Here is a 26,840-nt window from a genome sequence, read left to right on the forward strand (position 1 = left end):
AACAGTCATTGTGTGCACTTGGTTTAGATTTTTGTTGGTGGCAGTAAGACAATGGGAAGGGGTTAAACTGAGACATGGTTTTGAATTAGATGGATATCAGAGCAAAGTCCTGTTGTGTTCTCCGAGACTCACAATTTGCCACTGTATGTCAGACAAGCAGAATGAAGTGATGAAAAAAAAATGAAAGTGTGGCAGTGTCAGCTCTCGCCGTTGTTCGACAGTGTAAAATTAAATTAATAAAGCCCCCAACACAGGAAAACATAACAGGAAATTAATGGCCCCTACTGTCGCTCTTGATGCAGTCATTTGCAACCCTGCTTTCCGCACCAAAGACTTCATAAATGCAAGCAGTTTCTCTAAACAAGCATAGTTAGAGCTGCATGCTATGTAATTTTTCGCCTTCCTTCTGTCCTTCCAGCTAACAAAGCTGGCATTTAAGATTGGCTTGTGAGCTTCTCTCGGGCTTTTACTCGTGTTCCGCGTTGTTCCGGCCTAAAGGTGCATAGTCACTCAACCTCATGGGTCACAAACCTCTGTGTTCGCCTTTTTGTTTGTGCTTCTACAATCAGTTTAACTGACAGAATTCAGTATGGATATTTACCAGACTGTGGCAGATCCCAGAAATCCATTCCGCACAGGGGGAGCACCCTTTATTAATGCTATTGTTTGCTGAGGCGGTAGAAGGAACAGGTTGTTACTCAGATGGTTTTGTGGGAATCTGTACATTATGCACAAGAAGCCGGTTAACTTTGCTGCAAAATATTAACCATTGTCTTTCGAGTATGCCATGGTAGTCAAAAACTATTTTTGACCCACACAGGCACGACTGAGATACAGTATATCATATAAAATAATGATTATTTCACAAGACTACAAGCTCTTAGTAAATGCCAGAGGCACGCATACTACGGGGATCTATGTATCCCATACTGAGTTGTCTTTGTAATTACACATATGGTAGAGAGCGATGACACTTGAACCAGAACAACATTATATAGTACAATTTTGAAACATTTAAAAGTTACTTTTGACCACAAAGCCAACTCATTTTTCTGTGGCCAATATTGGCAAAAGAACCCTTTCTAACGTTTTTGTTTTGTGAGGCTGGAGGCTGGGTGGAGTGGGATGGGTTAAAAACACCTAGGGGTGATGTACTAAGCCTTGTGAGTTATAAAGTAGAGAGAGATAAAACACCATCCAATCAGCTTCTAACTGTAATTTTACAGGCTGTGCTTAAAGAAATGAAAAGCAACTGATTGGTTGGTACTTTATCTCCCTCAGCTATATCACTCTCTAAGGCTTAGTATATCTCTCCTTAGGAGCCTGATTCAGGGTTGCAAGAAAATTTTGAGGTTGACATAGTTCATCTATTTTTTGCTACTGCAAAACTGCTATACAGTAGCGCAAGCATGACATAGAGTGTACACACACACAGGCTGCTGCAGTAGAGACTCACGGTATCAGAAATGTTTTTGGGCTGTAACCGAGAGGTTTCCAAGCAAATATTCTTATGAGTGTGTTATGAGAGTGTCACTGGCATGTCACTGAAGCGCTTGTGTGCTCAGCTATAGAAACGCTCATTTTGGAGACCATACCCAGATGGTAAATCTGCAATGGCCATAGGGCTGGTTCAATGGTGTCTAAAGGTGTACCATGCTGTATTTCATCATCTGCCCAATGTTGCAGGCCGCCAACAGCCAAAAAACATGACTGCCCCACCGCTGATTCAGTCTTGTATTGATGATCGTTGGATAAATGGTGATCCAATGTAACAGTTACAATAAGAGAAAATATAGTGGTCAAGCAAGTGACACAGTTGTTTACTGAATGAGTTTATAACTAACCACACAGATAAAGAAGAAAGGAAAAGTTCAAGTGGCAGAGCTGCAAGGACTTGGTACAGAGATGTTCTGGTTCAGCGGATCTGAACCTTGTTTATGAAGAGGACTAAATGGCAACGCCATCTAGCCAAACACATGTATTCCTGATCCGTCACCTCTTCACTCAGATATAATTCTATCTAGAATTTCAAAACATTAATTTTACCCTTGCTATGGTATGTACATGCTTCATTCATTTTCTCACAGATAAATAATGTTTTGTCGGGATGTCTTTAGCTACCCCATATGTGTAATGGCTGGAGCTTTACCTTGTTTGCTGAGCTACCTTGGTGATAGCATACAATTTGTCTTCATGCATAACTTATTAGGCTTCTCTGCTCACAAACTGTAGAACTTGGTGTCTTTTATTTATCCTTGTGGCATCATCACATATTCAGTGGGTTCAGTGTTGCGTAGACCATTGGTGACACAGTAACTTATTTTTGATGTGATTACCAGGAATGTTTTTGTAGCACGATTTAGGCTGAAATTTGTTGTGAGCATGTCAAGGACAGATGGAGTAGACTTCAGTCCACTTTCTCTTGCACAAGTGTCGCAGCATGACCCGATAGACCCGTTCAAAACAATTGTTTTTAAATAATGAGCCAGGTGATTGAAATGACGCACTAAAACCCGCTCCACCTGTCAGTGATCTGAGGATCATCCACAAGCTTCAGTTTTCTGAAGAGATGACACACTGTTGCTATGTTATCCTCAAGGCCATAAATTGTCACCCACGTTAGTAAGATTGATAGTAACTAAGTGATCGCTCTTCTAAAAGATATTGACCTCAATTGCTATGCATTGCTGTGCATGATGTCAATGGCAAATTAGTAGAAAATGGCCTTTTTAGCACTTAACAAAATGCCAGCTGCCTGAGGTTGATAGGAGTTGTAGTGGTAGCAACATCTGGTAGGCAATAGGTTGCTTACCCTTGGCCTATATTTCCTATGCAGATTGCAACCACAGCCCTTAAATCTATGATTAATGAGCTTAATAAAGGTAAAGCATTTATGAACGCAGTAACTGCTCTGCAGCATCCCCCTGCATAATGCTGAGCCAATGCTTGGTATCAGGGGCTGAAGAGTGATGACTGATGTCAGATTTCACAACCAAAGCTTCCTACATCTTTTCCCTCCGCTCTGACCGGGAAAGGGAAAGTCATTTTCTGTTTTTGAAGGAATGAATTATCTCTGTGAAGAAAAACACTGCTACAGTATTGATGACTAGTATTATGATTATATGATGTTGTTGTGCTCTGTGCGGGTATTGGTTTAGCTGTTCTCCTGCTCGCTCGCTTGCTGCTGTGAATGACAAACGCTGGGTTATTGATCGCCTTCTGAACTCAGCCCAGCTGATAGAAGGTAATTAATGACTCCATTTGCCTCAGTACCGACGAGAACAATTGAGTTTGAAACTGCAACAACTGCCAACGCTATGAAAAGCCCCCAAGGGGGTGTCCAGGAGAGAGGCCTGACACCGGCAGGTTTCTGAGGGAATTAGGAAGTGTGCGGTAGTGGTGGGGGTGGAAGTGCCAGCAACTACATACCTTAATAGAACGAGACACAATGTTGCAATTAGATTATTAATTAAAAATAAGATATTCATCTGGGGAAGTCTAGAAGTTTAACCCTGTCATTGTGCTGATGGAGTTTAAAATGAAAAAGGCTAAGGTATTTAAAAGTGAGAAATGAATCTAATTTTTTTTTATATATATAAATACATAACGGATTGCTTGCGTTTCCATTTTACTGTTTAAAATGTATTTTAGTAAAAGTACTGTATTTCAAAGCAAAATAAAACTGAGATTTGCATGGTGCATCACAATCAAGTACGACCCCCCCCCCCCCCCCCAGACTTTGTCACCCATCATGGTTTTTGTATGACCTCGTTTGCAAATCTGAACTGCACCAGTAATGGAAAAGTACTTTATGAGCTAATTAACTTATATAAGTTTTTTTATTTTTTATTTTACTTTTTACATTTACAGACTATATATCTACATGCTTCCATTGCTATTTTATGGTGTGACACTGACATTTTGAACACAGTAAGGGCCACTGGGTACTAGAGGTGTTTGGCGGAATCTAGGGAAGTTGTGGCCAAAACATTTGAAAAGTTGAAGTTCCACATGTTTTAGGTTATAGGCCCCTGGGTCACTCGCAAAGGCAAATTCCTTCACAAATGGACAAAGCCATGTGCACTGCAGGTGGGGCAGATGTAACATGTGCAGAGAGATTTAGATTTGGGTGGGTTATTTTGTTTCTGTGCAGGGAAAATACTGACTGCTTTATTTTTACACTGCAATATAGATCTCACTGTGAAGTACAACCCCACCCAAATCTGGGTGAAGTACAACCCCACCCCTGCAGTGCACATGGTTTTGTCCATTTGAGAAGGAATTTGCCTTTGCGAGTGAACCAGAATAATCCCCATAGTGTGGACCAATTTATAAAAGTTGAGTTGCAGGAGAGATGTCTCCTTTGTTTACCTAATACTTAATGTTCAAATTCCTCCCCTTACACTAGTATGGGGTCATAATAATTATTCTATTCATCATTCACTGTTGAGCCCCAATGGGTCCTGAAGGGGAGACCCCTGCATCTTTTCTGCCCCTCCCACAATGCATGTGCTAAGGTCATGTATGGACCAATGGTGGCACCAGGGTCATTGACACCCATTGAGGCCAATAGTACCCCCTACAAGAGGTGTGGCGTAAGAGAAATGGTCATGGCCTTACATAGCCCCCGCTGCCATCGCGAAGGAGACATAGCCTATCAGGAGATGCTGGGCTGCCCCCAGAGACTTGTGCCCGCAATGCCAGCTTCTTCTAAGTGACAGGAGCCAGATGCTACAGGATAATGTCACACTGCATCATCAGGCTCCTGTCACTGTGGTTGCTATGGGCAACTCCCATCTTAGTAAATAAACCCCTAAGACTTTTTTTCTATAACTTTATAAAGCAATATGGGAACATACAGTTTACGGTAAACGCACAATGCAAAACACACAATAGTATGAACCAATATAAAATATATAATGTATGTTATTAATTTTGGGTATACAGAAACACTATTCATTTTGAAAAGGCAGAAATGTCTCAGCACTTCTATAAATTACTGCTATATATAACGCTGCATGTGCTGTAAATGTCCTGGCTTCACAAGGGTAATTACCTTGTTTCTCTCTTTTCCTGCTCCCTGTCCCTTTTCCTGGCATTGCATTTTATACTTGCTCTTTAAACCATGCTGCAAACACCAGGCCCACAGTGGGTAAAATAAATAAAAAAATAACTGATTGGCGTGCAGAGCAATAACCCCTAAAAGAGCACTATCAGTGGAACATGATTGATCAATTGAATTCCATAGCCGCTGAAAAATGTGGGATTAAGTAGTGTATTATACGCACAATGAGTTGAGGCATGATGTTCATTTCAAGTTCATTTCGCCGGCCCTCTGCCACCAGATCAGGCAATCAATAGGGCTAGCACATATCATATATCATCGCTCCCCGTGCAAGAGAGGGAGCGCCATAATCTCTCGCAAATTTAGACTGACAGATTTGTCGAGATCTGAAAAGGCCCCCTGCATAAATAAGGCCGAGGAGGGAGGACAGCTGTGTCAGAGTAAGCTAGGCACACACGTACCACACATATACAGGATCAGACATCTATCTATGGGGTCATGCCTCTTTTAAAAGCTGATCTTTTATTTTTAAATGTGTGTTAAAACTAAGGTATGTTAGCGGATGATTCTGGCTTTTAAGGGGGCAGTTGCATTTAACCCTACGGTTGTAGTGTGTTGTAAGATAATGATGGCATTTAGAAGGCTTATACCGCTTTCAGACCACACTCTAGACCCGGGTTATTGCGGCCCCAACACGGGTCGAGATGCGGTCTGAAAGGGCCACCATGGGTCGTCCAACATGGCAGTTCAACCCTGGTAATGACCAGGGTTGAACACGGCTCTTACCTGTGTCAAGTGCAGTGTGAACGGGTGCCTGAGTCGAGCGACCCGGGTCCCGTTCACAGTATAGAGGAGGCAGCACTGTCAGCTGCAAGTGCTGCCTCCTCCCAAGCCCCCGGAGATGCACCGCCCCTCAGCTCCGCCCCGTGTGACGTAACCGACCCAGCAATAAGCTGGGTCAGTGACAGAGCTTTCAGACCGCATATGCCGTGTCGCTCTGGGGATGGGACCCGTGTCCTAATCCCAGGTGTGACACGGCGGTCTGAAAACAGTATTAGAAGTCACAAATATTTTCAAGTATATTATTAAAAGTTAAACTTTATATAATTTTTATTGGAAAAAATAGCAAGCTTGTCACCAATAGACATTTATGCTCTTTTCAAGGTCATACGTGCAGTGTAAATACTGATGGTCTGGACAAACCTCTTTAAACACTTGTGCCCTAAACTATTGCCCCAAATGTCCTTAGAATAATTTACACATATTTGCAGCTGTTAAATGTTGCTACTCCCAGAGTTTCAGTAGTGTGTATTATAGTTCATAGCCTGGTATATACTGTAGAGCTATAAAGTAAACAAGAAAATTCGGTACTTCCTCATCTTTGCGGCCACTGCTACACCAGTTACATTAGCCGCTACTAAGGATCTTTGGCGAGGGAACTGTTACAAATCACGCCACCCTCCTGTGTCCACGCCACCATCTGTACCTTTCTTACCAACTGTGCCACCCGCCTTGGTCCATGCCACAATCTTTACCTTCTTTACCATCTATTTCATCTTTACCAACTTTACCTTTAGTACAGTTGTGGTGAGCGAGTCACCAAGCCCGAAGTGTGGAGAGAAAACCGTGGTGAGCGGACGATGATGCTTAGCAGCAAGTTCCGTAGAGTAAGCAGTGGCCACAAAGATGAGGAAGTACCTAAAATTCTCTGTGGTCGGTTTATCCAAAATCAAAAGTGAATAAAAGATATAGAAAGAAACATAAGTGTAATTATAATACTACAAACCCATTGTTAAATTGTATATAAAGGAATAGAAAGAAAAATCAACTGAGAGTATTTCCTCTAGCGAGAATTAAATGGTCCTTTGTTACAGGGTCAGGTAAAATGCTGTGGACTTCCGCTAATCAATATCTGATATTTTACATTAGCTTATGAAGGATACTGCTCCATGCTATATAATGTAATATTGATTATATCATATCCTACAATCACCTCCAAAGAATAAGATTTATTTGCATTAATGTAATCCCCCAGCATTATTCCCACTGGGAAAGATTGGGAGAATACTTGTGAAGTAGATGGAATTTATACTATAAAATCTAATACACAACACTGAAATACATCTTCCTAGTCTTTACAGAAATGCAGTTCCTGCATTGTTACATAGTGCACAGACCAAATGAAGTACTAATAGTTACACATGTATCTATTATGGTTCATTATATATGATCCTGTCTGTGTAACTGCTGATTGACAAGTTGGTAGGATGTAGCGCCGAATAAACATTCATTTTATACATACAAATGTATGGTTCAAGCATAGTTGGCATCAAAAGTCAAATGTGAAATTTGAATGTTGTATGTTATCCATACACAATGGAGGCAATTATTTTAGGGTTTGAAGATGCTTGTCAGAAAACAAACTAGGAACTGGTGTGATCATTGAGGCATGAGGCATTTTGTACCTCATTGCTGTCTGAGGTTCCAGAGAATCGATACCCTGTTTATAGTAGCTGCTTAGTTTACAAAGGTCTACATTTTCGGGCTGATACAGGGGGACATTTATGAAGATGGGAGTTCTATTTCACATGGGATGTTGCTATGCGCAACCAATCAGAATCTACTTATTTATTTAGCACCTTCTAGAAGAATAGGTTGTATCTGATTGGTAGCCCATAGCACCATTCCTTGTGAGTTAGACTCCCATCTTAGTAAATTTCCCCCACAGAGTTGTAAATAAGCAGTTTCTGAAGTATAGAACAAGACAGAATACTATATGCCAACAGAGATTGTTCTTCCCACTTATTTAAATATTAATAACTACTAGTGTGTATAGGGAGGTGCAATTTAGTCTTTGGGTTATAATCTAAGCCCTAATCATATTCATGTGAGAAGAGTATTAATGGGATCATATTTTATAAAGCATGGATACATTACATTGGATCAATCCTAATATTAAATAGATATTTCTTTATTTTTTTATTGTGGAAAGGTTAACTAAGGATTTACAAGTGAATACAATACTATTGGGAGAGCAGTTATTTTATAATATTGTATTTCACTCCTATCGGTTTGTTTTATTTTTATATATTTTTCTGGCCACAAATCTTTTGGGATTGTTTAATAAAAGTTAAATTTTTATTTAATTGGATTCCTAATAGTTTCTGTAACACGTTGTCATATTAGTGATTTGATCATTTTGTATGGGAATACTATCTCTCAGTTGTTTTACGAAGTATAAAATAAGTAAATCAGATTTGAACATGGCCAAAATAGTAGGCCGCACTATATGTAGTTCTAAAGATTTTCAGCGACAGAGGTGTGATGGAGAGCACACAGGAATTAGGATGTAGGGCCTAGCAGGGCCGCCATTAGGGGGGTGCTGTGGGTACCGCTGTCATGGGTCCGGCCTCTCTGAGAGAGAGAAAAGGGCACAGGGTACTCATTTTGCCCACCACACCCCACCTCCGCTGTGCTGTGCTGAATGTGCTGCTCAGTGGCTGAACGAAACCCTGCTCCCAGAGCGCAGGCTTCTTCACATCAGGACACTGGCAGCCAATTAATATGCAGCTCCGAGTGGTTAGCCAATCAGAGCAGCTACCGTTACGCGTGCTCCGATTGGCTTACCACCCAGTGCCGCATATTAAGTGGCCGCAGCATCCTGAATCTGCTCTCCGGGAGCAGGGCTTTGTTTAGCCACTGAGCAGCGCAGGCAAAACAGAGGAAGGGGGAGATGGGTGGTAAGTGAAGGAGGAAAGGTGGTTGGGGCCGGGGGCGGGGCCGGGGCGGTGCAGGGGCCCAGACTAGAAATCATTTGCGGGCCCCAAAATTCCTGGTGCAGCCCTGGGGCCTAGTACACTAAACTTGTGCTTATTTGGAAACATATGCAGGCCCTCAAATATATAGTGTACAGGTATACCTTTCAAAAACAAATCTATGTGGATGATTGTAGCAGTTTCCAGCATTAGCTGACTACTTACACCACAGATACTGTTACTGATCTTTTTTCACTTTACTTATGGCTATATTATATAACTTTTCTTGCATATTGTAGTGTGCTGAGATATGAGTGTAAGTGTATCTGCTGCCAGATGCAAACCTGGTGCATTTGCCACTGGAGCAACCTGGTGCATTTGCCACTGGAGCAACCTGGTGCATTTGCCACTGGAGCAACCTGGTGCATTTGCCACTGGGGCAACCTGGGGCATTTGCCACTGGAGCGGACCTGTAAGCATCTTTAGAGTTTTGCAATGTTGTATACGCATGTCACTACATATTTTCAATTAAGGATTCAGTATTGAATCCCGGCGGTCGGGATCCCGGCGTTCAGAATCCCGACGCCGGAATCCCGACAGCCGAAATGCCGACAAGGGGGGGACGTGGATCGCCCCCCCTTGCGGGCTCGCTGCGCTCGCCACGCAGCGGGGCCGGTGCCTCGCTACGCTCGGCACACTAATTTATTCTCCCTCCAGGGGTGTCGTGGACACCCCAGGAGGGAGAAAGTGTCGGCATTTCGGCTGTCGGGATTCCGGCGTCGGGATTCTGAACGCCGGGATCCCGACCGCCGGGATCTTAACTGCATCCCGTTATAGATATCCTTTTAGTGTGCTTTAATGAAGACTTAATATACATTTAAGGATGGTAACTTATATAACTGTGCCTTCTTTTATAATACAGACGTGTCTGACGGTTCAGTTCCGAATGGAGACTCCCAGAGCAGCGTTGAGAGCTTACGAAAACATCTACGTGCGGACAACTTCACCCAGCAACAGTTGGAAGCGTTAGATCGAGTGTTTGAGCGACCATCGTATCCTGATGTTTTTCAGACTTCAGAACACATCAAATCTGAACAGGTAACGGAATCAGCGGAGGCAGCTAGAGAAATACCATTTCTGTATAAGAATAATATTTTATTTGCAGGAAAAACTCAGATACTCAAATGTGATGTCAGCCTCAAAAACTGACTGGTGAAAAAAGGAAAAGGAATTACACACAGAACATTTCACTCTTTTTTTTTTGAACATTACAGGTTTCAGATCATTTTAATAATACAATAATGCAAATATAACTCCTGTTATACTGTTTATACAGGATTGCTCCACATTTATTATCTAAACTCTCCATGGGGTACAGTAAGGTTATTATTGCCTTTTAGAATTGTAGCAAGAGACATGCAGGCACACTTTTATGTAATGGCCCTCATCTCTGTGATACTGGGATGAGTGCTTAGAACAGGTCCTGTTTCAGAAGTAGATGCAAATGTCACCTTTGTACACAACGGGTGTGCAACAATATGTAAAAGCCACAGGAAGTGTCGTTTGTAAAGCTTCACGGGTCCGCTGCCTGCATCAGCAGTGATTTTCCTGCCGTTTTGTGCATGCATAGTAGCAAAAATACCATTTTCTCAGATACCTGTGCACCTTCTAGTGCTCAGTCAATGCCACTGCTGTGCAGCCCAGACAAGATTGAAAAATAGCTGCACCCATTAAAGATATGCCGCTTTATATAGTATGCATCTTATAAAAGTATTGTACAACAAATACCAGTATTTATGGTAAACAATGTTACTCCTACTGTACATCAATTAAAGAAGATCCTAACTTTGTTATCCCTCTAGTCTGCACTCCTTTATTTCCGTCATAGACTGCTGTGTAATGCTAGTAGTAGGGGGCAGAGGCGTAACTCTTAGAGGCAAATGAGCAACTGCATGTAAAACGGCACCTGTGTGATTCACAGTGGGATACATGTTTGACCACTGCACTTGCAATAGAGCTCTGCGGCGCACCTGTGGTTAATTGGCTCTATACCAGGAGCCCTTCTAACATCTGCTATATGAGACAGTGATGGCTCCTGCCTGGTACCACTCAGCCTGCGCTGTAGCAAGCAATGCCGCTGGACTCTGAGATGATAGGAACAGGTGAATGTTGACACACAACATATTTGGGGTGGAGGCACCAAACTCCAACTTGCCTCCAGGCGGATTAGATGAACTTACGCCCCTGCAACACAGGAAGGAGAATGATATTTCCACATTCTAGATTCCCACTGATATGTGCACAAAATAAGTAAAATGATTGAATTATTAAAAACAAAACAAAAAAAAAAAACATTTCAAAACACAAAAAAAAAATCTTATGCAAATATAAAAGGTAAAATGTAGAAGATATGTCTGAGATTGCATTTCTTTCCTTTCCCATAGTCCCATAGTTTATTACAATGGATAACCTTTATTTACTTTCATTAGACTATTAAACGCCAGCACAGTAATTTTTTCCCCCTGAAACTTAAAGCAGGGCCCATAAAACAAATCTAAAGCCTAATTGAGTTCATTTTAATTTCTCTCCGATCACAGCGAATTACTCCGGTGATAAATCAGGGGGCAACTTCACCCCCAGTAGAAGGCCTAATTTGCAGCTAATTACGAAACTGATTTCAACAGGAAGATCAATACGAAAAGGAATTGGAAATGACTAGGCTGTGGCGTCCAGGCTTAGAGGTGGGGGACGCGGATCGAGATAACGGGGCAAGAAAGAGCAGAAAATCAGTTTTAATTTAATGTAATATTAATCAGACAGAGTTTTCCTCTCTTTTTGTTTTGGTTGCCCTGTTTATTATCCCTTTGAAAAGGCAGCTGTAGAGAGCTATGTCTGCTCTCAAGAAAACCATAATAAGAAGGCAATTACTAGATTGTCTTGGACAGGACACCCTTTCAAATTCAATGACTCCCCTCCCATCCTTCTGTTAGCCATGTGCTCTGGCCCACTCCCCAATTTCATACCCCACTGCACAGGAAGAGGGAGAATAAGAGCAGGGTGATGGGGGAGTGGTCCTTCCTTTGTATTTAATGAAGCACATCATTCACAAACTCAAACGTTGATGATTTAGGAAGACAGGTGATTTTTTTTCTATTTCGGTATATCACCAGACAGACCTGCGAATGGGGAGTGGGCTATCTGGCAGTCCAGCTGTTGTTCCATTTCAATGGGGCTTCAACTTCCTATTTGAAAATGATCAGTGCAAAGAAAAATTGCCTTCAATCTACGTGGATGCTTTGTCAATGCTATTCCTTCTTCAATAATTCGTTTTCTTATACTACTGTCCTCCATAAGCCAATTATTTTTGTATTGTTCAAAAAACATTCAATTAATTATAACTTGGTTACTTTAATATTATTAAAAACTTTAAAAGCAGCTAGTTTATTAGTCGGTAGTACACAACAAGATCCACACTGTAGAGTTCTTATGTTCAGCAAGTAATAATGCTGTCTTCATTTCATTCATATCCTCTGCTGCCAATTTCAGTTTTGGGGGATGTCAATGTGCAGTACAGCACCCTAGTTTTACTGTCACTTTACATTGGGTTCCACAATGCCTTTGTATTATGTGGAGGTTTCTATCACTTTCGCACTTGTCTGTTTTTGCACTGGTTGGTTACCTCTTTTATCCATCAGAACTGCTTTTCGTTGTATATCGATGACCATAGTCTTCACTAAGCATTATTTCATCCTTCATTAGGCAAATGAATACTCCCTTCCAGCACTAACCCCTGGTCTTGATGAAGTCAAATCTAGTTTATCAGCCTCCGGTAATGCGGACCTTGGAAGTAATGTGTCAGGACCTCAGAGCTATCCAGTGGTAACCGGTAAGCTGACCTCAAACTATAACGTCATTTGTTTGATCTTATACTATTACGTTTGCAATATTATGAGTTACTATTTTGCACGGAAAGTGTTAAAAGAACATTAATAAGACAATGTGTCATATAGACTTTCTGCTACCTTCATGCACATTCAACTCAGTCTTAACTTTCTAATGTAATATGCATATATTTATCCCACATGTAACCCCAATTCCCTCTATAAAAATAATATGATGGGCAGACATAATTGCAGCAAGTTTGCTACTTTGTGTAAACTAAGCTGATACACTTTTGTGGCATATACATGTGTATGAACCAGAAGGCCTTACATATATAGGTAATCGTTTTTCTTATTTAACATGCTTTATAAATGCCTACTGAATATGCTCTTAGGCTGGTATGACACAAACAATGGTACATGATGATCACATACATTTTACCTTGGGTGCAGAAGTGGACCAGTTTCCCATAGCAACCAATCGTCTTCTACCTATTTATTATTTATTTACAGTTTCTTATATAGCGCAGCAGATTCCGTTGCGCTTTACAATAGTAAACAGTGATAAAACAAACTGGGTAACAACAGACAGACTTGGAGGTAGGATTTGAGTGCCACCTCAAACCTGATTGGTTGCTATGGGCAATGCCTCAATTGGTCCATTTCTTCACTCTTTCACTGCTGGATACATCAACCTCTTTAATACACACTATACAGCAGGGAAACTTTGAGACATGTTACAACACTTCACCCATGTGTTCGAGTACAAATAAAGCGGGACAACAGATAACAGATTTATTTGTAATCATCCCATTATCGACTGGAATATGTCTTTTAAGAAATTAGCAGACTTCTTCTTTAATAAGGCCTATTAATACGGCTTTTACACTGCCCAAAATATCACGGTTTATTGCACCGTGCAAAAACTTGGATGAGCGACTTGGCATTTGCGTTCACAGTAATGAAATAGTCAGCGATTGGAGATGATCCCTGGGCGGGAACGGGACTGTAAAAGCATCACAGCCGGGTCGCACCCAGGTTAGAGCCAGTAAAAAAATCCCAGGTGCGACCCGGCAGAGCTGTATAAAAGCAATATTAATGCCATAAATACTGAATTCTATTTTGGTAAGTAAACTTAACATAACATTGTATTTTGTATAAACTTATCCATGTATACAACAGTAAAATGTTTGTTACATGCAGTTGTTTCTATGGAGTATGGTTACAAAATTGCTGTTCTAAAAAAAACCTTGCAGTTTATGTCATGCTAAATTGTCTGTATCTGTAATTTGTATCATTTATTGGAAGTAAACATATTGCTTATTTTTATTCAAACTTCAGAGCACAACTTTACACAAAAACATTTCTCAACGTAATGTTAATAAGATTTTGAGTAATAAATTAGCTGTATGTCTACATCTATGTTGCAGAATAATTATTGGTTTGTAATCCGAGCATGAAATGTTAACATCACTTTGCAATGGTAAAGTTCCTCACATTAACATATATTAAAGGCTGTGTATAACTGAGATGAGTAATATGCATGAAATAACTTAATCATGGAGCAGATTGTCATGGTTGGAGTAAAGTTGATCAACTATCGAGCAGAGTGATTGACAGATTAGCTGTGCAGGGATGCTTTGTCTGGATTGGTGGATTTGTACACAGAGGTGGAGTCAGTGATGTCACCACATAGATTGAAAAAAACTACTGCATTCTGACATACACACACACACACACACACACACACACACACACACACACACAACATTAAGAGAAGTTTCTTACCTGTAATACCACATGGAGTCTTGTCCCAGGAGGTTCCTATGGGACAATGCACTGAATTCATCATTTAAAACAGAAAGAGAGTGAGTGTTTATGTAAGGAAGTAATAGAACTGGTTATAACACGTTGTAGACACTGAGGTAAATATTCTGCTCCATATTATTGGAAATAGAAGCACTGGGAAATGCAGTGAGAAGGAACACCCATTCTGTTTCCAGTCTAAAGTACTTGTTAAGCCTCCTTTATGGATACAATAATCCTGAGAGTGCACTAGACTGTCTTTATTACATGTGTACATTGTATGTTTCCGTGTGTGTGTGTGTGTGTGTGTCACTAGGCTGTCTTTTTTACACGTGTCCAGTGTGTGTGTGTGTGTGTGTGTGTGTGTGTGTGTGTGTGTGTGTGTGTGCGCGTGTGTCTTACTGGTCATACTTCCTCCTAGAAATCCTCTCCTCTGTTATAAATATGATACAAAGACCAAGGGGTTGATGTATCAAGCAGTAAAAATAGTGTAGCAGTAAATAAGTGGAAAAGTTGCCCATAGAAACCAATCAGCTTTGAGACACAGTAGCATTTTTTGAAGTACATTTTATAAAATGAAAGGCACAATCTGATTGGTTGCAATGGGCAGCTTCTCCTTTTGTCCATTTAGCCAATCTTTTCAATGTTTCATAATGACATGTATGAGAAAATAAGGGGTGTAGCCATCATTTATGAAAGATTACTTATTTGGGTCACCCAGGAAACATCACAAATATCTCCCACTTACCTCGATGTGGCATGCTGTCCCCATACAATAATATGAGGCCCTAAATTCATCTAGCACTGAACACTGCAGGGTTTTGAAGCTGGACTGAAGGATCTAACAATGTCTTCAGAAACGACAAAACTACAAAAAAATGTAGCAGAACCACACGTATATACAGGGCCATCTTAAGGTCATGTGTAAATGAATCGTTGGTGCATTAATTCTGAGAACACACAAATAACATACTATAAGTAATGGATTAACAATAATGGGAAAAAAAATTGGAATTTTAATATATTTGTTAAAAATAAAGGAAATAATGTATACATAAAAATGGACAGACATCATACTATTACGATAGGTGGCTCACAAAATATTAGTAGTTAAATAAAGTTAGTTACCTAATTGAAAATAGTATACAGTGTTGCTGCTAACAAATAACTCACAATGGGGCAGATGTATCAAGCTTCAAAAAGTGATAAAGTGAAGAGTGAAAAACAACCAGCCAATCAGCTCCTACCTGTCATGTTACAGGCTGGGTTTGAAAAATGACAGGTAGGATCTGATTGACTGGCCCAATAACTGACATGTCTGATGCCACACAGCTCAAAGCCCTCTGCCAGCCAGTCACACACTCCCAGTGCCACTGAGGAAGAGGTAGATGTATGAAGCAGTGATAAGGGAGGAGAAGAGAACTAGAGGAGAAGTGGCCCATGGCAACCAATCAGCTGCTTTGTACAATTTTATATTATGCAAATTATAGATGTTACTTCCGTGCTGATTGGATGCCATGGGCCACTTGTCCTCTCTTATCACTGTTTCATACATCTACACCTGAGACTGAGCGAAATGGTGCAACCTCACATTAAGCTCCTGAACGTCACAGAAATCCCAGTGGGTGTGGCGTTGACTATGAAATCCTGCAAGAGGCTGATAGTGACTTTAGGAGCACCTCATTGGGCAGCGCTGGCAGAGGCTTTGTAGTCGGGAAATCAGAGACACCGCTGAATCGTGCTCCGATTTCAGTATCAGTAGAGTGCGCGATTCAGGGGGAAAGTGTAGGGGCCCCTAATGTGTGGGGGGCCCGGGATGACCGCCCCTGACGCCCCTCCTTGGATTCGAACTTGCGTATATTTTTCAGCTTCTCCTCAGTAACACATGAGATCAATTGTAGTGTCTGGTGCTGTAGAAGATTCACAAAATACTACTACATATGTTTTATTTGTTACAGATCAGCTTTCTTGACAATGGTTACCTACGCAGGCAGTCAGGCCATAGTACACATATTGTTCTGAGAGTGTAGTTAAGTAACCTATGACATAGCAGGCACATTGCACATCCTCACCGTATCATTGCTGCTGCTGCTGCTGTGGACATGGCTTGTAGAGGAGATAGGCAGTTATGTAGTGGAACAATGCATTCAATGAGTAATAATAACTCAGCTGTTATGATCTGCTACAGTTCAGGAATAGGTCATGAAGCACTGATACAGAGGGTAAGGTGAATTACCCAAGGTCACAACTCACTATATATTCATGTGGGCTGTGCTGCTTCCTATCACAAAGCAGATGTGCGCTAGCAATAAGCTCCCTTTCTTTGTAGAGCCATTGCTAAGGGTACTGGGGTGGCAAAAAGAGTGTGATTTGTTTTAGTGTGTTTGATTGCATATTCAATCGCCTAAACATGTCAGACCTTTACGTTACTTCTTTTCAATGTCACTGCGATGCCTCCGCCTGATCCATCTCAGTCCAAGTGTGAGGAAAGTTCATTGCAGGCTCAGTGTGATACTCCCAGGTGGCACCTTAGCACTAACATGTTCATCTGTATGCAGGATTTCAATCAGAGAAAAGAGCAGCGCAGAAACACTCATTAAGACTCAGTGCTGTTTACCAACAGTAATGAAGGTAAACATTGTAAAGGACAGATTAAGGAAAAAGCTTAGGAGGGGGTGGGGGAGAGGGGGTTATTTTCCTGCACTTAGGCCATGCTCCAGTTTTTGGAATAATGGTTTCATTAGCCAAAAAAAGGTTGCAGATTATGCTTAATCTTAAAATGTGTTTCCCCCTTTTTTTTACGAGCAATTAAATGCCTGGTGTTATTGATCATTGTTGATTTTATGTCCTTCTATTTGCATAATCTATTAAAGATGAATGATTCATGAAGTGATTATTATAGGGAAGGGAAGTGCAGGCGTCCCAGATAGTTTTGTCAAGGTGAGAGATGCTGCAATTTTTTAGCGATTAGAGGATAATCTCATTAAGTATCCTTAACCCAGAATACTATATATTTGGATCAGTCTCACTTTAAAGCAGACACCGTCAGAGATCTTTCTTGCATTTGCCGAATTCCTCCCGACCCCCCTCCTGAATCATTTTTCCAACTTCAATCATTTTATTTGACAAAATAATTTCAAACGTGCAGATTCAATAAGGGCTGCCAGCAGGAAATAACATAATAATATAATTTGGTAAATTAAACTGCCTGGTTAAAGAGCTCTGGGTGTGTTTTCTGTCCTGCAAAATCCATTTGTTTTATTTCATGGGAGAATCAATTCTAGTGATAGAACTCACACTATGACTATATCAGCTTTCTAGATCTAGTCATTCATCACTACTCCAGCATTCTAGATCTAGTCATTCACCATAAATTCAGCATTCTAGCTCTAATAATTTATCACTTCAACATTCTAGCTGAACTCATTTATCATTGAAGCATTCTAGAGCCATATACTTATCACTGCTTAAGCATTCTAGAGTTATACATTTATTACTACTTCAGGAATCTAGAGTCATACATTTAGCACTACTTCAGCTTTCTAGATATAGCCAATCGTCACTACTTCAGTGCACTAGAACTGAATATTTCTTTACCATTCTAGAACTGAACATCTATCACTACTTCAGCATTCTAAAGCCATAGAGTTTACTATATTTGTAAAGATAAGTAAGGTACTATATGTTGCCATGGGAACGCCCAGAGTTTTCATGGGACGCCCATGAAACCCAAGCCCTGTAAATTGCCGCGGCCGTTCGCACAGTGAACTTGCACATGCGCACAAAAGACCATGCACATGTGCAGTACATCAACCATTGGAACGGCTGAATTTGACCCCGTCCTACTGGACCAAAATGATCCCCTTAGTGTGATGTATCAACAAAGTATGGGGATGTAAATGTAGTTTCATGAATTCTAAAAACCTATGTTTTCACATTCCAGGCTTGTGAAGTCTGATAGAATGGCTACAAGGGCAACCCCAGTCCCTCTCAAAAAAACATATCATGTTATATTACCAATTCAATTCTATTATTATTATTTTGATGCTCATGAAATGCCTGCACTATATAATACGTACTGTGTGCGGGTTGTGGGTTTTTGTCCTGCTAAACCTTATGTTGCATGCAGCCACTACATTCAATTTACAGGTAAACAATATAAGGAATTCTAAGCAGTGTAATTCCCCATGTTATTGTTCTTGCAGAACATTTCTGCCGTACTCTGAAATTGTATCCTCTGTGCTCTGGCTAAGTGCAAAGCTACATCCAGAGATCACAGTCTGCTATACAGCTGCAGTGGTTCAGGAAGTCTGAATTACCAGATTACTGATTCACTTTAACTTAGTCCCCCAAACAGGTTGATATTTGGAAAGGATTACAAAAAACCTAGAAAACGTGTTTGTGGTTTGTTTAAAAAGAGAGGGGCGATAACAAATGTGCAGGGGGCATGTGTGTGAGCCTTAATGTCAGAGTTTTATTTATTTATTGACAAAATTTGGAAACAAAAAACAATAAAATGATCTCACAACTCTTTTTGAAGTTCTTAGACCAAATATCACAGTGCCACTACATCCGTGGTCTCTTTTGTTTTCATTGAATCTCATAACTTTATTAAAAAAATATATGAACAATGTTCCGGTGGCTCACTTTATATACAATGTAATATTTTTTAATGGATAATTAGACCAATATAAGGAGAAACACTTAAAAATATTTGTTGCCTATTGCATAGTTCCCTTTGTATTTTTCTTAAATTGTAGTATGGCTTCTACAAGATGGATTGTACAATGTTGTTACAGCAGATACAATTATCAGGGTGCCAAATCAATTACAGAATCATTATTTTTTACTTATTTTAAACCCTCTTTATTTTTATTTTGTTGGTTTATATCATTCCATTTACATTTATACATATATTTTTTTTCTCTTTCTTTGTTCCACCGACCTGTGTCTGTCTGTCCACTGTCCATCCATTTCCTTCTTCCTCACAGAGAGTTTCTCCTCTCACCTCTATGTAAAGCAAGAGCCTCATGAAGCTTCCCTTACTCCCTTCACTCCCTCCTCACTGGCCAGCTCGGGGCTGGCTGATCTTCAGCCTTTCCAGATGGCCCTCACGGTTGATGCATCCACACCTACGTACAGCTCCTTCACCCACCATGGCCCTCCCTACGGGCAGTTCGGCAGCCAGCCATTTATAGCAGGTACCAAACCTACCCTCATGCATAAATCAACTACAGGGAGGGAGTTTATCTAATGATTGGAAAAGTTTGGGTGAAATTTAATAGGATGAGAGAGAGATTTGGTAAGAAATCTCCAGTTTTTTTAAAGCAGCAATCATTTACTATGCAAATCAAACTGGTTTTGCAGTGTAAATGATTGCCGCTTTAAAAAAAACCTGGAGATTTCTCACCAAATCTCTCATTTTTTGAACATCTCATCTTGTTAAATTTCCACCATGAGCTGCAGGTTTTTATTTTCACTCATGCTTATAACATGGCTGACTCTGGTCATTATTGGAAATCACTTGACTGCAAAGATCGATAAAGAAATTGTTACATAAAATCTTTTAAATACTCCATAGAGCAAATACTGTACATCTGATATTTTATAATGCGGAGACTTTCAACCTGTTTGTTATCAAAGCCTTCAGGTGGATTTAATTAACCTAAAGTTTGGTATTTTCTATCATCGCTGTACACATAACTGACTGCTACTATAGCACAATTATAACTGAACAGGGCAAATAACTCAGTGAAGGGAAGTCTATATCATTCCACTTTTCATTAGCTGCTCCCGCAGAAGCATCAGTGGCGGTAAAATCTGCCACTGTCTCTGTCTGTGAGACAGCTCTGGCTTCAATGTGACTGGCAGTGACTTCCTATTGGAAGTCCGACCTGCCAGACACTCAAAGCAGTCCCATTGGAAGGTGTTCCCTTCCTCTGGGGTGCCTCTCTGTGCGCAAATGCGGGGCAGCCCCCAAAACGGGGTTCTGTACATGCGCAGTAACACGGACGATACTGCGCATAAGCCAGACCCGGGAACCTGATTAAGCCTCCGGGGGCTGCTGCAAAGGCAGCCCATGGAGGCCTTGGGCCAGCGCATGCACAGTATGTATGAAGTTACTGCGCATGCGCTGGGCCCATGCAGGGGACCAGCAGGTTCAGGGAGCGTGGCGGCAGCGGAGGGGGCGCATTACGGCAGCCCTCCTCCTCCAAAAGTGTACAACAGTTATGAAAGTGCAAAGATCATCCTAATGAAGATTGAATAAATGGGAAATACACTGTGGGCACATTGTGTGCACGGATGTATATATAGAGGTGTTCTTATTTAGCAGCCCTGGGCTGCATTATATTATGTACAAGATGAGAATATCCTGCACTGTCCTCTTCAGTGCTCTCAAGAACTTGTTTTACTCATCATGCAAAAAATACGCTTCTAACATCAACCAGATTCATATTCTCATGCAGTGGTTCCCAACCTCGGCCCTCAAATACACTCAACAGTTCACGTTTTACATGTCTTCACACAGAATTACAAGTGAAATAATTAGCGCCATCTGTGGATCTTTTAAAATGCATCAGTGATTAATGAGAACACCTGTGCACCTGCCGGGTGACCTGAAAAACATGAACTGTTGGGGGCACTTGAGGACCAAGGTTGGGAACCACCTTTCTAGTGCTAAGGCTTTTACTGCCAAGCAATGAAGATGTATATGAAGCTATAGGCCAGTAGACTAGATTTAATAGTGCGATCCTTCTTTTTAGTTTTGTTTAAACTATTCTTGTATTTATTATGCTTCAAGCTCTTTGAATGGCACGGATGCTGGGTCCAGATCACTGTTCCCTAAAACCCTATTAATACTCTGGTCAGGAACAATATATTGTAGAGTTCCTGAGCTGCCCATTCCAGCATGTCTTGGATGATACCGAAAGTCAAAAATATATCAGCCATAAAGTTTTATAAGCACTGTCTTGTAAAATGGTGTAAGTAAGCTAATTACCACTACTAATATCGGATGTAACTTGCTAATAATAGAGTAACTTTATCTGGGATTATTGAAAGTCAGGATCATAGATTTAGCTTCCAAGTCGTTCCGCCTGAATAAATAAAGGATATTTCCAGATGATTAATGCTGATTAAGAAATGTGTGTTATTTTCTGGTTCCCTGCTATAACCTAGAACAGAATGTATTTTAGGAAATTCTACTGCACCAAATACACTTAGGATTTGAATCCTATGTGTGCTTAGAAAATTGTGGGTTTAGAAGAAGAATGCAAGTCCTTATTTCCTCCTAATTTTAGGGTGGAGGACAGTTATTGCTGCCAAATCTAAATGATAAGATTTGTAAATTAGGTTCTGTAATAAGAATATAAAAAATGTGTAGAATAGCAAGGTTTCTGTGCGGTATCCATTGTATATTTGCTAAATGGATTCAACGCAGCTCCAATTTACCAGTGCCTGCTTGGAGCTCAGTACAGAAGGCGCACAGTGTCATAACGAATGTCTCCCACTGGAAACCAGAGGCTAGAGTAATATAACAAAGAATAATAAAACCATCTAGTCACCTGTTTATGTAGCCCTGGTTTCTGTGTCTCCCAGTGACCAACCTACCCATAGTGCTATTAGTGGCTAACTAACCTACTGTATATATTACTATACTATATACAGTACCCACTTAGGAACATCTTGGATACACAGCTTATAGTATGACGTTTGTCCCTGATGATGAGTGGAAGGAATATGAGTCGTGTGATTGACAAGTGGGATGATTGGACAAACACTGATTGTGTGAGACATAAGCAGTTGGTACTTGCACGCTAATACAAATGAACTGGTTGGAAGAATTTAGAATACTCAAACAATTATATTAGATCTAAACTAAAACAGATTTTTCTCTAAACGTGAGATTGTGTACAACTAGTAATAAAAAAATGTGTATTTGATTTTAGGTCGTGATATGTCAAGTACAACCCTGCCTGGTTACCCTCCCCATGTTCCTCCAACGGGGCAAGGCAGCTACCCCACCTCAACCCTGGCTGGAATGGTGCCTGGTGAGTCAAAGTTTTACATTTATTAATACATCAATCTCAGTATTAGCATTATCATCAGCAAACAGTGACATACATAACTATTGTTTTAAAATAATCCAGAACACAACTTATAATTACATATATAGCTATATCCAGCACTTAAAGGGAAACTAATACTGTTTTATGCACCTGCTTAATGTTCACTGGGTCAGCTGATCCCTGTGGTTGCTATGAAATAACCAATAGGCACAGGCAAAACATTTAATTGGTTGTACTAAATAGAAGTACATGGGAATATTGCATTGCACACATAGATTATGTATATTCACAGAGCGTTCATTACCCTTTAATTTGGAATACAATACACTAGTTAACTAAGCTTAGAGCTTGAAACACATAGCACGCAGCACTCCACAGGTCACTGGCAGGGAAGAGGCATCTCATTATCACTGCATTGACAGGCACCAACGTTTCGGTCCACCATTCGGTCCAGCCTGTGGAGTGCTGCTCATGTCTGTCCAGCTCTAAACCATGTCTGTTTCACTGCAGGACTGGGAGTGGTGAGTCTAGCACATTGTGCCTATCTGTCTGTTGTGTGTCTTACTTGTGTTCTCACGTTGTTTAATGCCATTGCTAGCCATATGCTAGTGATAACAATCGTTATATCAAGAATATACCGTCATTTTACTTGTCAGCATGAATATGAAGCACCTTACAATAGGACTTTAATTATAATATACAGAATTTCCTCCCTTATCCATACCTCCCAACTTTTCCAATGCAAGAATAGGGACACTCGCGTGGCGAAAAAGGGGGAATGGCTTATGCATTGATGTATGCAAATGAGGACCACGCCCCCATTTTGCCCACTGTGCCTTTGAATCTCTTCTGTCAGATTGGGGGGGACTCCCCACTGCTCCCCCCCCCCTCCCGCAGCGGGACACTGCTGGCTGCGGGAGGGACGCGGGAACGTCCCTAAAAACCGGGACGTCCCCGCGTACAGTTGGAAGGTATGCCTTATCTTCCATGTAATAAGCATTATACACAGTACCATATATAATAAATATAGATAGAAACAGGTTTATCTCTGTTGTGTAAGCTATATACCAGATCGTAGCAACATTAAGGGGGAAATTTACAAAGATGTGTATTCTACTTCACATGTGATGTTGCTATGGGCAACCAATCAGATCCTGTCTACTATCTTCTAGAGGGTGAAAAATAAATAAGAAGTATATTCTGATTGGTTACCCATAGCAACATCACATATGAAGTAAAATACACATCTTCGTAAATTTCCCCCAATGTCTTCTGTTGTCCATCTATAGCTTCCAGTAAATGTCATATCTTGCTAGGACTTATTGTTCCACAACAATTATGGACTGCAGGTTGTCCTTTTGTGTAACTAGGGACACATAAATTAACTTTTTAATATGCATACAATAACCTTTTAGTCTATGGGGTAAATTTACTAAGATGGCATTTCTATTGAAGATGAGATGTTGCCCATAGCAACCAATCAGAATCTACTTCTTATTTATTTAGCACCTTCTAGAAGATAATAGAATAGATAGGATCTGATAGGTTGCTAAGGGCAACATTCAATTTTCAATAGAACTCCCATTATTGTAAATGTACCCCTATATTGTTCTACAGAACTAATAGGATAAAAATGGAAAGTTTTACTGGGGTGCTGTAAAGTATGGGGACATTAAGGATGGTGACATATTCAGAATGTCAACAGTTAAAATGTCATCAATAACACTGACACAATGTTGGCATTTTCAAAATGTTGACATTGGAATATGGGCAGTCACAATAACAACAATGATAGATATATATATATATATATATATATATATATATATATATATATATATATATATATATATATATATATCGGATATGTTGGATTAGGCTAGTGAAGACAAGCTATCTTTCTACACACAGCACTGACAATGTAGTGTTATCCATGGTTTTGTATTCGGTTATATATAATACAACTAAGACTAAATGCCCCATTAAATGACATTGAATAAAGATGTAGAACAGATCTATATTTTTCACCCTTTACACTTTACTCCCTAATACACAAGAGTATTAGTTGGAGACATTATTGTGGAATGTAGTGTACAGCAAAAGGAGTCCAGATCGGTGCAATGAACCGCTGGAAAGGGCTTGCGGCCAGGTGAGCAGATAGGGGGCTATGGAAATAAAATTCAATGCTGATGAGGAAATTACACTTGTTTCATTAGCGATCAGGGAAAGAGATAGCTCAGTTCCTCTTGGTCACAGTTGAGCTCAAAAACTCATTATCCTCCTGTATGTGTGCTTTCACGTCTCGTCAATAAACACTTTCCACTGTCCGCTGGCTGCTGCCTCCCCCTGCACACACACCCATAGACACATGTATTGCTGCTCTTTTTCCTGCACGTTTTACCTATGTCTAATAATGAATGAATTGTGTAATAACAGAGGGCTAATGGGACCTTGTCTGATTTCATGTGAAGATGATCCAAAATCTCTGCTAGTTATATTATCAATAGATATTAAACTGTTTGCATTACTAGATTATGGGGGATATTCAATTTCCCACAATGGCATCCTAAGCTGTTGAGAAGGCGCACTGCAGCAGCGTATGTTCTCTTATTTGTCCTCATACTCTGCAGACGTAATCAGGACAATAAGCTGATATCATATCAACATTAATGTGTGCAGCTGGACATTGTGAAAGCACAGCAGAGGATTGACCACCTACCCCCTATAAGCAGTTTAGTAAAATGTTTGGGACAATGCTTTGCATTAGGAACAGGATTCTGGGAGAATGACACTGGTCTGTCTTTGTATGACCAACACAGACTTTGTGTAACAGTTGGAATATATGTAACAGTATCTAGTACTGTTGGTAGTCACGCCATTATAACATAGAAATATAACAGACTCCATTTGGGAAGTGAACACACTCTCATTACACAGCCCAACAACAACAAAAGTGTTTCCTTACAAAGGATATTTGAAGGACTTAGTATTTTGGGATTCTGTATTCATAAATGTGTTGTCTATTGTATTTTTCTTTTAGCTCAAAAGTTAGTGCCAGTAAATGTATGTGATATTTGGAATCAGCACAACAAAGTTACCCATAATATCACTCTAATATGATTAAAATGAGTGGTGGTCAGTGTTACATATTAACCCATAAAACCCCCGCATATCAATTAATAAGCTGACATCCATGTGGTCAGGAATTTCATGTTGTCTTTGTTTCTGTAAATGTATTTGTCTGTTTTAAACCAGGTTCTAAAATCTAGCATGATACACAGTACTGCAATTCACTAGATGTAAACAAATAACAAAAATTTCCATTTTGTAGAATAATAATTTAATGTAATTTAGATTTATTTAGGGTACACTAGTTACCTACACAGAGTCTAAGCAGCCATTTAACAGGCTTAACTTAAATGTATCAGAAGTCAGCATATCGATGCACTGAGAACCAATGAGATCAGTGAAGCAAAAACTTAGTGGAGTCTCACAAATATTGGTAACAAAATGGCTGCCTACATTATGACTCAGTTACTAAGTTTGCATTTAAGGTAGGCATGTCCAAACTATGGCCCTCCAGCTGTTGTGAAACTACAGGTCCCATCATGCCTTGCCACAGTTTTGCTATTAGGGAATGCTAAAATTGTGGCAAGGCATGCTGGGATATGTAGTTTCACAACAGCTGGAGGGCCACAGTCTGGACATGCCTGATTTAAGGGAATCAAATCAACCAATCAGTCAATCAATCAATCAATAAAATATGCCCTTTCGTTGTCTAACTTGCAGTAAACTGTTGAAAACTTATGATAATTGGATAATTTTGCTTAGTGCAAAAGTTAGTAAGCCCTACTGTGCAATGCATGTGCATTTGAAAAAAAAAAAAAACCTCTGACAATGGATCAAAAACTATCTTTTTATATATATATTTGCATTCTAGGAAGTGAATTTTCAGGAAATCCCTACAGCCACCCTCAGTACACGACATACAATGAAGCATGGAGGTTCAGCAATCCTGCATTACTAAGTGAGTAAAAATGTAACTCTTAGATAATGACGACAAGATGCATTTTAAAGTTGACTGTTTGTTTAAGGGTAAGACTAAAGAATGATGCCCTGTGGTGCTTTCTAAGCTCTGTGTAAGTAAAGGACATGATCCCCGGCCAATAGAGTATGGAATGTTATTTAAAGTCTTACTCTATGGCCAGAGTAAGTCTACCATCCCAACACAAGAAACAACCAAAGTGCTAAGAGAACAATCAGT

General features: G+C 40.2%; 1 protein-coding gene across 11 annotated transcripts in view; it reads left to right on the forward strand.

Annotated features, from left to right (window-relative positions):
* PAX2 (paired box 2) overlaps positions 1 to 26,840 on the forward strand; it is a 69,546-nt gene that overhangs the window by 37,180 nt on the left and 5,526 nt on the right. For 4 of the 11 annotated variants that reach the window (XM_083148501.1, XM_083148498.1, XM_083148502.1 and 1 more), the window contains exons 6-11: positions 9,743 to 9,918; positions 12,580 to 12,706; positions 19,499 to 19,708; positions 22,457 to 22,558; positions 22,999 to 23,097; positions 26,517 to 26,603. In XM_083148501.1, coding sequence (XP_083004627.1) covers positions 9,743 to 9,918; positions 12,580 to 12,706; positions 19,499 to 19,708; positions 22,457 to 22,558; positions 22,999 to 23,097; positions 26,517 to 26,603 — 801 coding nt within the window. The remainder of the gene's footprint in view (positions 1 to 9,742; positions 9,919 to 12,579; positions 12,707 to 19,498; positions 19,709 to 22,456; positions 22,559 to 22,998; positions 23,098 to 26,516; positions 26,604 to 26,840) is intronic. The other 7 variants (XM_083148508.1, XM_083148507.1, XM_083148509.1 and 4 more) reach the window with 3 other exon arrangements.

Source organism: Crinia signifera, chromosome 6 (genome assembly GCF_055691185.1).
Source record: "Crinia signifera chromosome 6, ASM5569118v1, whole genome shotgun sequence".
Classification (NCBI taxonomy): Eukaryota; Metazoa; Chordata; class Amphibia; order Anura; family Myobatrachidae; genus Crinia; species Crinia signifera.